The sequence below is a fragment of the Colletotrichum karsti genome, assembly GCF_011947395.1.
Source record: "Colletotrichum karsti strain CkLH20 chromosome Unknown Scaffold5, whole genome shotgun sequence".
Taxonomy (NCBI): domain Eukaryota; kingdom Fungi; phylum Ascomycota; class Sordariomycetes; order Glomerellales; family Glomerellaceae; genus Colletotrichum; species Colletotrichum karsti.
The window spans coordinates 476,540-491,670 of NW_024065905.1; the positions used below are offsets into that span (position 1 = coordinate 476,540).

The 15,131-nt window shown below is 51.7% G+C and overlaps 6 protein-coding genes across 6 annotated transcripts; 5 read left to right on the forward strand and 1 right to left on the reverse strand.

Moving 5' to 3' along the window:
- Positions 1-1,359: 1,359 nt before the first annotated feature.
- Positions 1,360-2,474, forward strand: CkaCkLH20_02142 (uncharacterized protein; the record flags this gene model as incomplete). Its single annotated transcript, XM_038884861.1, has 4 exons — positions 1,360-1,488; positions 1,559-1,888; positions 1,950-2,102; positions 2,160-2,474. 4 exons carry the CDS (start codon positions 1,360-1,362, stop codon positions 2,472-2,474), a joined length of 927 nt encoding a protein of 308 aa, XP_038749649.1.
- A 362-nt stretch (positions 2,475-2,836) lies between these two features.
- Positions 2,837-4,874, reverse strand: CkaCkLH20_02143 (MFS multidrug transporter; the record flags this gene model as incomplete). Its single annotated transcript, XM_038884862.1, has 6 exons — positions 2,837-3,283; positions 3,332-3,461; positions 3,512-3,830; positions 3,886-3,991; positions 4,043-4,432; positions 4,488-4,874. The coding sequence occupies 6 exons, from the start codon at positions 4,872-4,874 to the stop codon at positions 2,837-2,839; spliced, it is 1,779 nt and encodes a 592-aa protein (XP_038749650.1).
- Positions 4,875-6,194: 1,320 nt separating this feature from the next.
- On the forward strand, positions 6,195-7,442 carry CkaCkLH20_02144 (uncharacterized protein; the record flags this gene model as incomplete). Its single annotated transcript, XM_038884863.1, has 1 exon — positions 6,195-7,442. The coding sequence occupies one exon, from the start codon at positions 6,195-6,197 to the stop codon at positions 7,440-7,442; it is 1,248 nt and encodes a 415-aa protein (XP_038749651.1).
- Positions 7,443-8,257: 815 nt separating this feature from the next.
- Positions 8,258-10,388, forward strand: CkaCkLH20_02145 (5'-nucleotidase; the record flags this gene model as incomplete). Its single annotated transcript, XM_038884864.1, has 5 exons — positions 8,258-8,522; positions 8,581-8,636; positions 8,690-9,596; positions 9,651-9,803; positions 9,859-10,388. 5 exons carry the CDS (start codon positions 8,258-8,260, stop codon positions 10,386-10,388), a joined length of 1,911 nt encoding a protein of 636 aa, XP_038749652.1.
- A 1,544-nt stretch (positions 10,389-11,932) lies between these two features.
- CkaCkLH20_02146 (uncharacterized protein) lies at positions 11,933-12,811 on the forward strand (the record flags this gene model as incomplete). Its single annotated transcript, XM_038884865.1, has 4 exons — positions 11,933-12,026; positions 12,075-12,487; positions 12,557-12,729; positions 12,784-12,811. 4 exons carry the CDS (start codon positions 11,933-11,935, stop codon positions 12,809-12,811), a joined length of 708 nt encoding a protein of 235 aa, XP_038749653.1.
- Positions 12,812-13,520: 709 nt separating this feature from the next.
- Positions 13,521-15,050, forward strand: CkaCkLH20_02147 (uncharacterized protein; the record flags this gene model as incomplete). Its single annotated transcript, XM_038884866.1, has 9 exons — positions 13,521-13,622; positions 13,683-13,712; positions 13,792-13,882; positions 13,932-13,973; positions 14,029-14,183; positions 14,240-14,277; positions 14,340-14,477; positions 14,536-14,955; positions 15,008-15,050. The coding sequence occupies 9 exons, from the start codon at positions 13,521-13,523 to the stop codon at positions 15,048-15,050; spliced, it is 1,059 nt and encodes a 352-aa protein (XP_038749654.1).
- Positions 15,051-15,131: the final 81 nt, after the last annotated feature.

Sequence of the window (15,131 nt, forward strand, 5' to 3'; positions counted from 1 at the left end):
AGAAAGATAGTGTATTCCTTTGTTCTGAAACATCACTTATAAATTTAGACGCGGTATACATCACAATATGGATCGACGCAGTCTTATCGACACCATTGCCAACATAGTAAGCTTCGCAAATCTTTATTACAAAAAGCTGCGCCTTTTTCGCCCTGGTGCGACTTACCCGCATCACGAAAGAATAATTCAGCGAATTATGACCACCGCGGAACGAATTATGGAAATTGAGCCTCTTTATAGTGATCTAAGTCGAGAGCAGCGGGGTGAGCTACCAGAGTACGTCGCTGCTGACTTCCAGCGCACTTTCGACAGAACGCAGCAGGTCATAAATAAACTTATCAATATGCAACTCGAAGAAAGTGCGACCGTGGATATAGAGTTGAGCGCTAATGTCTCAGGCTTGGAGGAGAACAGCCGCGCCCTTGAATCTATCCTTCAAACCATGGTGATCCAGGTGAACACGGTGGCAATGTCGGAAGCAATCAGCGCCATCAAGGAGTCAGCAACGCATCCATCGCTGCCTTCCGGACGACAGTCAACAGAGGAGCAGCAGGTTTCGGAAGGATCGCCCTCCAGGCATGCAACCGACGAGATCAAGCAAAGATTCGTCCTGCCGTCCATGCTCAAGTTCGTTGAGCATAAAAGCTTCGTTTGCAGAGTACCAATACTAGACGTTAGTAGTCGAAGATAAAGTAACTGCCAAAGTACTGTCAACTTTGCTTACACGAGATTAGGTAATGCAGACAGGCCACGATGGATTGTTAATGGAGATGACCGACCACGATAGGCTCCAAGAGTGGCTTCTGTCAAAAGACGAAACTGAAGTCCCGGGCGATGAAACAGCCTTCAATCTACTGTTAGAGCACGTCCCCAGCTTTAGGTCACAAGCTAATTCCTGCCTTGCTATCAGTGTGTGTGGCCATGGCAGTAGACCTGGACACATGATGTTCAGGGATAGGTATGCCCTTCTAGATGTACTTGCAGCCTTGGAGACCCCGAATGATATCGTATATCGGGCTCTGGAAGGTGAAAGATACCCATTCCTCTTTCTGCCTGTGGAGTAACAGGATTTCTAACCTGGTTCAAGGTGTCCCTATGCTTTTAGAGCAAGAAGATCCCGAGCGGCAAAGTTGCATCCGTAAGTTTGAAAACGTCTTGCGTACATAGCCATCTAAGTAACATATGAAAATAGAGTACTCTTTCAGGCTTCCGCGGTCGCAAGGTGAAGACTGGACAGCAGGGATTCTCTTCGACGCTCAACGACGGATTGTTAATGCCTTCATTCTCGGCATGGATGATGTCGAAAGAAGCTCATTTGAACACAAGATACGCAACGCTATAGACGATACTAGACATCCAATGCTGCTACCGGTAATCATGTGCGAGCTATTGGCTATGGGTGGCTTGGTCGCGGTGAGGCATACCGCGAACGACCTCCAACACGTGGAAGCCCGCACAGGGTTGTCGGGGGTTTTTGACAAGTGGAAGGTATGAAACCCATATGAAGATCAGGAATTGATTGCCCGCCATCTTTGGAGCTATTTTAACATCATCCTAGGACTCGCAAACAGCGAATGCAATTGCGCAGGACAGCTTCGAAGCAATGACCCAGTCGCTCAACCGTGCTATCTCAAAATTGCCAGCTCACGAGGCGCGAATTGAGGCGAACATCATGCTCTCAGGGCGGATACTTTCCATATTATCAAAGATAGAAAAGTCTTTGCCAGAGGGTGGTGGAGGGAAATCGCCGGAAGACCTCTGGTCCAGGAGGATGAGAACATCCACAACTCGTCTCAAGTACCGGCTGCAGGTTCTTGATGCAACACACCAGGGGATTCTTCTGGAGATACAGAGGGAGTCCAACAAGGCATCTAGTCAGCTACAGATTGTAAGTTTGCTGCCAAAGGACACAATATTCACATCACTGATATCGCATTCAACAACCATAGATCTATAACCTCGTTGCGCAGCGGGACAACCAGAGCAACTACGACATGGCGAATTTGTCGCTGCAGATTGCACGCACTGCCAAAGACGATAGCTTTGCAATGTTCACCCTGGCGACGATGAGCATCATATTTCTGCCAGGGGCATCCATCGCGGTTAGTTATCCCTATCGAAGCCTCACTTGCCGCGGGAACAGCTGACCAGGGAGACAGACGCTCTTCTCGATGGAGTTGTTTAATTGGTCTCCTGAGAACGGGGAATCGACCGTTAACCCTCGGTTTTGGATTTTCTGGGCCGTTGCGGTACCCCTGACCTTGGTCGTCTTAACGGTGTGGCTCCTTTGGCTGAAAATGCACCGACGGAGGGAGGAACGGAGATCAAAGGCTTCGGCCGGCGATCTCATTCGCCAGCGATTCGACGCTTTCGACTCTGGGAGACCGGAGCCGCAGAGGAACGGGGAGTCCCTGCTTCGCCGTCGGTTCACGCGTCCGCGCAATCCCTTCGGCCGGGACACTCTAGGCGTGTAGCGAGATGGTAGCCGCATGTAGTGAGTCTTGGAGTGTAGTATGTCGAGTCTTGAATCGTGATTCGCGCCCGGGTTGAATCCTTGAGATATTCATCGGCCATAACTTTTTGAATCCAATCAGAAAGGATCACTTCTCACGCCGAAATCTCTGTGAAAGTGGGTTCTCGTTGGCGGAGTTCCTCGAAGTCCAAACGTGTGGAATTAGTGTCGGTTTCACCGGAATCATATACAACTCGATGCAGGTAAGAATATTTAACGATCATCTATTGTACTAGTGGAGAACAAGCATAAGTTTGGTAATCGAACTGAGCATTACAGTCCCAACATCAAGGTTATTGTAACAGGTTTGATCCGCCATACAAATCAACCAGTACAGTACTGACTTCTACCACGAAGCCAACCGCCCCATTTCCACATGACAGCCGGCACAACAATCCCCATGACCAGCACAATACCAGCTAGAAGTCCGTTTCCCCACGCAATCCCCAACGCATCATACAGCCGTGGCGCAAAGAGTGGAAAGCTGAATCCAGCCATGGTCCGCACGAAAGCCGCCGCGCCCGCAGCACTGGCGGCATATTTCTCGTACGAGTCTATGACATACGTCTGAACGCACTGAAACGAAAGAATCAGTCCCGCAGCTAAGATGCCAGCACCAATGTTGGGGACGATCCAATGGACCTTGAAATGTGCTGCGATGCCGTAGAGGAGGAGACCAATGGGTGTTACGACGGCGGTTGGGAACATGAGCGGGATTCTGAACTCGGGGAGACCGATATCGTTGTTTTGGGACTTGAGTTTGCGGTAAACCTAGTAGTTGTGAGTAGATACTGCCTTTGCGTTTTGCTTTTCTCATACCTTGTCGATGAGAGGCCCGGATATCTGCAGCCCAATCACGAAGCCCACACCCAGAGAGATGTAGTTCAAACTTGCTGGTCCGGGTTCTTGGTCATATTGCTCGCTCCAAACGAAAGGAAACGAGGCAAGCCTACCCCCTATTAGTTGCTAAACTTTCAAATCATTTCAGAGATTACTTACACAAGATACATCAATCCGTATAGGTAGGCTCTGTAAAGTGCGGTAATCTGTAACGCGGGCTGCGTGAAAAGCATTCTGAACGGCCTGATCAAGTTCTTCCGCAGCGTCTGGCCGAACGTTCTATCCGGTCGCTCGTATTCGGTACGCAAATCATTATTGCCCGTGGCTTTACGAAGACCCTTTGCTTTTGTCGCTAGAATCTTGGGGGCGTACGTTTCCGACAAGAACAGAAAAGCCAGGATCTGGACGACGGCGTCGGCGATGGAGACTGTCCAGAAGATCCAGCGCCATGACAGATACTGCGTGAGATATCCAGCGGCTGTGAAATATTTGAGTTTACATGAGAGAGAAGTCTGACCAGATATATAACTGACCTATCGGCCCAACCGCCGGTCCGAGGAAGGGAGCGAGGCTGTAGATCGCGGTCGCCGTCCCTCTTTCTTCCGCCCTCCAACAGTCACTCAAGACACCACCTCCAAGCTGAGGAGCACATTAGTCAACGTATCAAAAAATGATGGGGAGATCACTGACCGCTTGAGGAGCACTTCCGCCTAAGCCACTAAGGAACCGAAATGCCAGCATCTGCTCTTTCGAGGCAGAAAACCCACATACGGTGTTGAAGATGAGATAGAACATGTTGGCTGATTGAAGCACCACGACCCTGCCGTACATCTCTGATAATGGCGCGAGAACGAAAGGGCCTACGGCATAGGCGAGGAGAAAGATGGACATCAAGAGGTAAGTCTCGATATCAGACTTGACGTCGAAATCATCTGCGATTGTGTCTAGCGCCGGGGCCAGCATTGTCGAGGATACCGGTGAGATGAAAGTGAAGCAAGAAACGAGAATGGTAGCCGTCCATTTCTTGTACTTCGGCCAGTTCTTGGGGTTCATCGGGTCCGAGGGCCCAGACCACGTCACCTGTCGTCAAGTTAACCTTCGAGTCTAGAACCACAGCAGAAGCAAAGGAACCAACAAGATTCGGATCCTCGGGATCATCAGAGTTGATGCCGTGCTCATGCACGGATTTCTCTTCGGGGGGGATCATAGAGGGACCGGCCTGCGCGCTGTCGTCGCAGGAGAGCAAGTGAGAACGATCCGTGGGGCCCGGGTGCTCGAGGATGATGTCGGGGTGTCTGCTCCCCAGGTTGTCGCGGGAGTAGAGATTGTCGGGGTCCTGGAGCCAGGGGAATTTGTACGCCGTGCGCTCGTACTCCGAGAAAGAAGGGAGTCCTGGGCTCCATCCCCGCCACAGGCTCGACCGAGACCGGGTCAGGGTCCGGTGGAGGCTGAGGTGGTCGAGTTCCGGCTCCGGCGGCACCGGCTTGCGAGGGATGAAGGCGTACGCATGGGGTTTAGACATGATTTCGGATAACGAATGACTGGGAGCGAGTGACCGGAGGAATAGGAAAAGAGACGATGTTGATCACATTACTTTCTGACGGTAGCTTGAGTCTTTCGTGAGACATTTCTAGATTTTATTATATCTCAAAGACATAACGCAACGAAGACGTCCGTTGTTCGACATCGTCGGGCGTAGAAGCATAGCCTCATGCGCTCATGAGAACAGCGCCTCGGATGATGTGGCCAGCCCAGGGCTGATGAGCCGGCGACAGTCAAACATCCCCACCCCCACGACCACATCCCTAGATCCAGCAGTGTGAATGTGCCAAGAGACCATCACTGCTGCTAAATCGTGTAAGTGAAGGGTCTTCGTGCGAAATGGGGTGAGAAAGGACAGCCGAAGCTTTCTTGGCAAGTCGATCGGCGGGGCTACATCAACTGTGGCTGATGATGCGTGTCGGAGTGACATTTTTCTCGACTGCGCCCAGGAACATTGCACACTTCAACACAAGCAAATCCTGGATAAATCGCGCGATCCTTATTTATAGCTCAGGCACTGAGGTGTGATTGGGAGATACGCTCCCGGATGACGGGCTGCCACTGTTTCACCTCGTCGAGATACGAGATCTGGGCGAATCCTGATCGCGTGCTCACTTGTTGCCGAGAGCAGGCTATGCTGGCCGTGATACCTTCGAAAGTAGACAATTCATGAATGTAGTGAACTGGTAGGCGAGTTGTCTTGGGGTTCTGAAGGCTGTGCCCATCATGACTTGCGTGGACGCGATGCTACGCCGTAGAGTCGTTGACATGATTGCATGTCGGGTTCAAGCACCGCCGTTGTCGATTAGGGCAATGAGCACGCGCAGGGCTGAGAAATGATGTAATTTCGGAGTAGCGGTGGTTGTGATCACACGATCGAATACCTGTTTCTGAAATGGCGGACATCGTAACTACCAATGTCACATAGCCACTTCTGGGTAGCTGGTCTGCGATATCGAGCTTCTTCGGTGGTGTTGAGTTGAAGCAACATCCGCAGCGGTTACGGCTGCAAACAAATGAGCTATTTGTGGCCATCACAAACAGGACCAGTCAACGCCATCGTGCCTGACCTACGCTATAAGAATGACCGTTCCCAGCAGTTGAAGCTGTTGATGAACAAAGTCCTCAGATTCATATTCACCTTCGCTCACCATCACTGCCCCTTCCCATCACACTCGCTCGTACTTATTCCACTCGTTGTTCAACATTCGTTCTGTTTCGTTTACATAAGTTCACGAAGACTTCAGACCTCTGCAAAAATCTCAAACCAACTCGACAAACGAGACAACAAGACGGCAGAATGACTTCTTACTCGGCTGCCCAAGGCATGAAAATCCTCGTTTGCCCTTCGGGTTTCAAGGGTAGTCTTGAGCCAGATGTTGCCGCCGACTGCATCGAGGCCGGCGTACTGGCAGTTATGCCGGACGCTTCTGTCCGCAAGGTGCCCCTTGTCGATGGAGGCGAGGGGTTCACTAAAGCCCTTGTCTCTGCGACTGGCGGTACGATCCACCCTATTACTGTCACCGGCCCTGTCGGTTGTCCAGTTGCATCATTCTACGGGATTCTTGGAAACAAGAGCCCTGATACGGCCAAGACTGCTGTCATCGAAATGGCAGCTGCCGCCGGTCTGAGCCTGGTGCCGCCTCAACTTCGCAACCCCGGCATCACCACCACATTCGGGGTTGGAGAGTTACTCACCGCCGCAATTGGAGCTGGAGCCGAGAGAATTGTTGTCGGATGTGGTGATTCCGGCACCTGCGATGGCGGCGCTGGAATGCTTCAAGCTCTTGGCGCCCGACTTATTGATCAGGACGGGCTCACGCTCCCTATCGCGGCAGGGGGCGAGTCTCTGTTGCGTCTGGCCAACATTGATCTTGGCGGGATCGACAAGCGCATAAGAGACGTCCGCATTGAGGTCGCTGTCAACTGGGAAAATGTGCTCAGCGGCCCTGAAGGTGTTGCAAGGGTCTTTGGCCGACAGAAAGGCGCGACGACTGAGCAGACGGAGCGTCTTTCGGCAGCCATGGAAGTGCTTGCTGTGGTTGCCGGCCGGCTTCTCTGCGACAGCAAGGTGTCTCTCTCGCCGGGCGGAGGAGCGTCTGGAGGTTTGGGCACCGGTTTGCGGCTGGTCGGTGCCAAGCTTCGGCCAAGATATCAGGTGGTGGCGGAGTATGTCGACTTTGACGGGCTGTTCACGGACTGCGACCTAGTCCTCACGGCCGAGGGAGGAATCGACGACCAGACTCCGCGAGGAAAGATTCCAGCCGAGATTGGACAGCGAGCGAAGAAGCATGGACTCCCTGTCATTGCCATCGCTGGCACCATCGGACCAGGGGCGCGGGTCAACTACGACGTCGGGATCGATGCGTATACGTGCATCCTGCAACGCCCAACGACTCTAGACGAGGCCATCCTGGAAGCGGAGAAACTGACGCGGGAGAGCGCCGAGTGCGTCATGCGGATGATTGTCGTGGGACGAACGTTGGGGTCTAGGAGGCCGCTTCCGAAGACGCGGGCGCAGCATTCAGCAGCATCGGCATGCGTTTGAATTGTGTTCTCTTGATTAGTTGTGAGAGAATATGGTACGAGCCAAGACCCAAAGTCGAAGGCTAGAAGTGTTAGTGGCAGCAAGGTGGTAGGGATATGGGACCAACAGTCGAATGAGAACATTAGGAATGAGTCTACCTTTAGCAACAGCAGCGCCCTTGAATGAGAAAGAAAAGCCTTGGCATGAATCAGGAAATTGTTTTGTGAAACGAAGACATGACTGGTAGAAATTCTTGCCAGCCAAGACGCTTGATGTGGCGATGCTAGTGTAAGATGTTCATCTCACATCGGGTCGTTAGAGTTGAGTTGTCGACGTTAGAAAAAGGTTCGTCCCAAAGAGACGGAGGGAATGGAAGTTAAGACGGCAGGCGGGAGATCGATCGTCAGTGGCTCGCTTAGGTGCCTTATCGTTATCAGATGGAGCACGCGCCAGAAATAGCATCACCCCACCAGGGTCCACCTTCTCACTTATCGTCACGTGCTTCTCTCGGCAATTGGCAATTCTTGGTCTCTCATTGGTTATTGCACTGCCACAGCTTCACCGATAGCCAGCTTCAGCGAATCATCCCACTGAAAGCTGTCCAGTATCGCGCCGTGGCGTGTTCACTGCCCCGCCCCCGCTCCCGTCCACAGCGGCAGCTCGCGCACCAAACCTAACCTTACCTCAGCTACCTGGGTCGAAGGAAGGTACTTGCGGTGTGGAAGGTCAACAAACTCAGGGGCACATGCCACATTCTATGCTCGGAACCTTATCACTACCGTCCGTCTTTGGCGTCCCGATTCGACTACATTTCTATTCCTAGATCACCTCTCGTCATGCCTAAGAATACCCCAGCTCCCGATGAGCCTGCCGTGACCTTCAGCTCTGGTTCCGATGCCCCCGTTGCCCTGCGCATTCTCCACCTGAACGACGTCTACCACTTGGAACCGTCCAGTGCTGAGCCCGTGGGCGGTGTCGCACGCTTCATCACGGCTGTCAATGAGTACCGTAATGATGAGCGTTTCGAGGGTCAGCCCGAGCTGGTGACTCTATTTTCGGGCGATGTCTTCAACCCAAGTCTGGAAAGTTCTGTCACAAAAGGTAACATCTCACGTGTCCACCGTTTGCTGTGAACCTGTGCTGACTTGCATCATGTCAGGTGAGCACATGGTGCCTGTCCTTAACAAGATCGGCGTCGACTGCACCTGCGTTGGCGTAAGTTAGCATCAACTCAATTCAATGGTGCAGTGACCTAACACAACGTCTAGAACCATGACTTTGACTTTGGGGTCAAGCAATTCGAGCATCTCACCGCCAAATGTAACTTCCCCTGGCTCCTCGCCAATGTCCTGGATCCGGCGCTCGGCGAGAACGTCCCTCTCGGGAATGCCAAACACACTCACATGATCACATCATCCAATGGCATCAAGATCGGTCTCATTGGACTTGGTGAGAGAGAATGGCTAGAGACAATCAACAGCTTGCCCCCCAACATCATCTACAAGTCTGCCAGTGAGACTGCTAAGGAGCTGGTGCCCCAACTCCGCGCCCAGGGAGCCGACATCATCATCTGCCTCAGTCACCAGCGTGAGCCAAACGACAACAAGCTCGCCGAGAAGACGGATGGCCTGATTGACATCATTCTCGGCGGTCACGATCATTACTACGCTCACAGCTTCATCAACGGCACGCACGTGCTGCGCTCAGGTTCCGACTTCAAGCAACTCAGCTACGTCGAGGTTCGAAAGAAGCAGGATGGCTCCGGCAAGTGGGATTTCGACATCGAGCGGCGCGATATCGTGTCTTCTATCGCAGAAGACCAAGAAACCTTGAAGCTCACCGAGGACTTGACTTCAAAGCTTAAGCACAGCCTCGCAAAATCCGTGGGATGGACAGCTGCTCCCCTGGATGCACGATTCACGACCGTCAGAATGAAGGAGAGTAACATGGGCAACTTCGTGTGCGACGTCATGAGACACTACCACAACGCCGACTGCGCGTTGATGGCGGCTGGTACTATACGAGGTGATCAGATTTACCCGCCTGGTGCCATTCGCGTCCGAGATATCACAAACTGCTTTCCTTTCGAGGACCCCGTTATCTTCATCAGAGTAACCGGTCAACAAATCTGGGATGCCCTCGAAAACGGTGTCTCTCAGTACCCAGCGCAAGAAGGTACGTCTCGTGGTCTGTTTGGGTAGCTTCTCATATCTTTTGCTAACAACTTAGGCCGCTTCCCTCAAGTATCCAATATTAAATACACGTTCGACCCGAGCAAGAAACCTGGATCTCGCATCGTCGAAGCCAGCCTCGGTGGCGGGCCCATGCAGATGGATAAGAAGTACACGCTTGCCACACGAGGCTACATGGGCAGAGGAAAAGGTACGTTTCGTAATCCATATGCATGATACAACGTTCATGTGATTGACCTTATCAGATGGATACACCAGTCTACTTGTCGAACCTGAGGGCGGCACGGCCGAGGAGATCGTCTGCGAAGAGAACGGCATTCTCATCTCCGCCATGCTGCGTCAATACTTCATGAGTCTGCGCACAGTCGGCCAATGGAAGAACCTAAGCGAGCACTGGGTCCGGGTAGCCGACAAGTGCCACACGCCTGTCGAGCCGCGCAAGATGTGGGAGACCCCCGCCGAGACCGGCACCTCCGATCCCAAGCCCGATGTCGAATCCAAGTCGTGGGCCGAATGGATGGTCAAGCGACACGCTCTGAACGCCAAGCCTCCGAAAGAGGAATCGGAAGACGATTCCGACACCGAGGATGAGGCCGACAGCGTGGATCAGATTGATATGGAGTTGCTTCTTATGCGCAAGTTCTTCGCCAGATGGGCAAAGGCTGCGAATGTGAAGGCGGAGGTGTGTGATCCCCTGCGAGAGGGCGAGTTCACTGTAGACTGGACGCGGGTCATTGCCCCAGTCCTCGAGGGACGTATCAAAATGATTAGCTAGACGGCGGTAGAACAAAAATAGAGCGGCATATATACGGGGACCTCAAAATATTTGAATTATGATTAAAGGTTAACTCACCAGTCACCCTGATAAGGTACTGGCTGATCCCGAGGGTCCTAGGGCAAAAGTTGGACAATCTAGGAATCAAACCTAGGACCTACCGCATGCGAAGCGGTCGTTATGCCACTAAACCAATCGCCCTTCTACTTATTATACATCGCAACAGAGTCGACGATAAACGAATTGACGCATTTAGCGTAGGTGAACGTGAATGTCTCGGTTTCGTGGCGTTGGGGTGGCCCAGGGGGTTGCTCCTTTCCCGTCTTTCAGCTGCGGGGTCTTGCATCAGACGCCCACGAGCTGAACTCCAGGATCGTCGCACGAGGCTTACTTGCAGGGATAGAAGTGAATTTGACTCGGTTGCTCATCGTGCAACTGCAACGTCACGTTGACCCGAGTTGCCGCCGTTGGGCTGAGAAAGCTTCAACGCAGTTGGGCAGCTGCTCTTCGGGCGGGAGGATTACTAGCCGTCTTACAGATCAAAGGGTTTGCTGGACTATGGGTAAGACTTGTTTCAAACGCTAATCGCGGGATGGGAGGTAAACACTGGACATGTCTTGTAATTTCAAGTTTACTTCTAAGTGTAATGGGCGAATGACGCCATTCTTCAACGCGCTGGATCTTTGGGCAGCAGCTTTGGTCTAAATGTCTCAATATAGCTAAGGAGTATTGACTTGCATGTAGTCTTAGAGCTGATATGTTTTTTAGACAGCTTGAGAAAACTTAAATCACTTTGCGAATCAAATGTATTTCCACGATGGGTGCGGTGCAATGTTCAACCCCTACTGGTGCTGGCGGTAGTACAGTTAAGCAATGTGTACTTCTTAGGCCACATTCTGTAATACCAGTTTATTCATGTCGTGCAAAACCGTTGAAATCAAGCCAATGGAATAAGCTTGATATAATCGCCGATGGAAGGGCAGAATAGAACATGGCGCACGATCTACCGCTTAGATAGGGCTGATCACCATCGTATCCATCGCTCTCTACCCGTCATTTAGTCACAGGTCTGTGCAAGCTTCATGTCTTAGCTGACTAGCTAATCTCTCAGTCTAGGCTCATCCCGCCGCCAATAGCTCATCCAAGCAACGGGAGTGGCTGGTCATTCCTGAGTTTGTGGCTTGGTGATCCTGGACGGATCGCGCGCGAGGGAGCCGTGCCGTGCGTCAACAGCAACTCAGCTCAGAGTCATGATAATCCTCAGGAGCCTTGCCTGAGTTACGATGACGCGGGCCAAGATGGAAACAAACATGCGATGCAACCTAAGGGAGCTGAACTTGGGAACAATTTTGGAAGCTGACATGGTTGCCTTGTTGCAGTCGGGCAAACTAACACAGGAGATGAACATTGCTGACCCGACTTCATGATATTGTAAAACTATAAGTACAGCCACTTCTTCCGACTGTATTGATATCAAATCGACAATCAACATTGTAAATTACTCATTGATCAAGAATAACTCAACAGTTGACCGCATCCCAACCATGCAGCTCCAATCTCTCATCATCGCCGCCGCCTCGGCCACCGCAGTGTTCGCTGCCCTCAACGAACCATGCTACGGCTCAGGTGGACGAGCCGGTGAGTAATCTCACCCTCAAATTATCAAATATCTAACACGATTCCCAGGTGTCTGTGTTACCACCGCCAGCTGCTCATCCAGCGGCGGCACCACCATCAACGGCGCCTGTCCCAGCGACCCGTCCAACGTCAAATGCTGCACCAAGGCCTCCTGCGGCAGCGGCGGCAACTGCCGCTTCACGAGCGACTGCGCCGGCACCTCCGTCTCGAACCAGTGCCCCGGACCCAGCAGCTTCAAGTGCTGCTCCTCGTCCGCCACCGGCTTCGGCGGCTACAAGGCGCCCGGCATCCCGTCCGTGGGGGCGTGTAAGTCGGTCGCCGTCAGCGGCGCGAAGAAGATCGTGGCGCAGTTCCCGGGCAGGGTTCGCGAGATCGGGTGCGTGAGGGACTGTGCTTGCCCCGGCGACTCCGACCACTGCTGTGGAAAGGCGACTGACATGATGTGCTCTGATGCCGGCGGCGTAAGTATTTTCGCGTTTTGGGCTATATGTGCCGGGGTTTGAGTGTGTTGTGTACTAACCGTACGGCAGACGCCCACGGCTTCTGGAAAGGAGATTGCCGAATGGGTCATGAGAAACGCCGACTCTCTCAAGGTCAAGTATGTCATCTGGGGTCAGAAGATCTGGCAGTCTTCGGAGTCTGTCAAGACTTGGGCCAACTGGAAGCCCATGGAAGACCGTAACAGCATCACCAAGAACCACTGGTAAGTCTTATCAAACTGAGTGAACTGATGACATACAATCTGACACATCTTCAGGGACCATGTTCATGTGAGCTACAACTAAGTTGCCAGGAGTTTCATCTCAGGGACATAACATGTCTTACTGCCTCGGCCCCAGTCGTCTTCGGTCGATTAGGTTAGCAGAATGGACATAGGCTACACTATCTCGGCCGTGGACTTTCGTCTCCTCTCATAGTTTAGGTAGTAGCAATTTTTGGGGTATCATATTCTCAGAGGCCGATTTAAAGCATGTCTTGGTTTTAACAAATATCAAATGTATGGCTCAATTTAACCTTGAAACTAATCTCCCAACCTAGTATTCAGACGATGCTACGAAACGGGATCCGCAACATTGCGGGCTGGCTTCAATTGTGACTTGGATATTGATGGATGCATTTTTTCCAGCGTATTCAATGTTGTCCCAAAAGCATAAATGCTAGTTAAACTCGCTAGAGAGAAACAACCATCCATAACTGCTGGAAGATCAGACCCTTGTCGTGCAGCTTCATCTGATACGTCCGGATATGTATGTAACACCCTGGGTACGGTCCCAACAGCACATGTATGTAATTGGGTGACTTCCTTGCCGCAGACGTGCATGATTGTTCCCAGCCAAGAAGAGGGGTAACAACGAGTAATGGGACCATAAAATGTCTCATTCTCAACCGACTTTCAGATGTCTGGCCAGGTCATGAGTAGAGTATCTACCTAAGGCTCACAAGCTAAGACAGTCCGGTTGATTCTAGTGGTCATTGTCGCGTCTATACCAAATCATGTCCGACCTCATCAGCCCTGCGGCGACGGCTCAACCCGATCAGAATGCCGCAGACATCAATACTGCAGACAACGACCCCGCCATTCTTGTCGCCGAAGAGGTAATCCGCGAGTGAAAACAAACGTGTACTTTGAGATTTACTGACATTCTCAACTCTTAGATTACGGATGATGAATCTGCGAGAGGCGATGTAAGTACAACATTACACGAAATAATCGTAGCCTGTGCCTTTAATGTGCTGGATGTCTCTTCTGACTTGAAGAATTCAGAGTATTGCTTCTTCTACCACTAGTGTGACTAGCTCTGTCCGAGAGTACAGGGAGGAGAATGGTCGTACTTACCACAAGTACAAAGACGGCAGTGTGTCAACGTTGCTGAGTTGAAGTCCAAAAACTACTAATATTTGTAGAATATTACATGCCGAACGATGAACGAGAGAACGAGCGATTGGGTAAGTACGACTCGGCGTATTCACCAATCATCAACAATACAAACCTGAACAACAGATATCCAACACAACATGTGGTTGCTTACTTTCGACAACCGTCTTGGTACGGCACCTCCGAACGAGCCGGGCGCCAAGGTAGGAAGGGTGCTTGATCTCGGCACTGGAACCGGCATTTGGGCTGTCGAATTCGGCGAAGAACACCCTGAAGCAGACGTGAGCGACCACGTATTTGAGATTTTGACTCGCAGCGATGCTCATACTTCCTATAGGTCTTGGGGGTGGACCTTTCGGCTATTCAGCCCGAGTTGTATGATGTCCCCAGCCCCGTACTATCGTCATAGCTCAGGTCTAAGACTGACTACGTCCAAGCACTTTCCCGAATGTCAGGTTTGAAATTGACGACATTGATGAGCCATGGACGTATTCCCAACCATTCGATTACATCCACAGTCGAACTATGACGTCAAGTGTTGTCGACTGGAAGGAGTACATTCAGAAATGCTACGAGTGAGCTCCCTGTTATATCTTTGGATACTGAGGATGACCAACTGATTATTAAATGCAGTAACCTGAACCCAAATGGCTACCTTGAGCTGAACGAAATCGACCTCTGGCCAAAGTCTGACGATGGAACTCTGAAAGACGACTCTGCGCTTTCCAAGTTCGTCCGCTTGTGGGGAGAGGCTGCGGTCATCTTCGGGCGTCCGTTCCAGGATGTCAGGGCTCTGAAGGACATCATGATCGAGACAGGGTTCAAAGACGTACATGCGTCTCAGTTCAAGTGGCCCACAAATTCATGGCCCAAAGACCGGAAGCATAAGGAGCTCGGCTTTTGGAACCACGACAACTTTTCTGCCGGACTCGAGAGCTTCATGCTTGCTCCGCTCACGAGAGCCCATAACTGGACCAAGGAAGAGGTTACGGTTTTTGGGGTCCAAGTCCGCAATGACATGAGAAACAGGGCTATCCACGCCTATTCTACAGTGTAAGTGCATGCATACCTCTTCGTGACTAGTATCTCTACTGATCCAGTTCAGCTGGTCCATCTATGGGCGGAAGCCAGCGCCGAATGAAGCCTAGGCAGATTACGATAGCTATGTAGCCATCTATGTTGTTCTGCTTTGTTTACGATTCAGTCGCTTAACAAAAGATAGTGTTTCA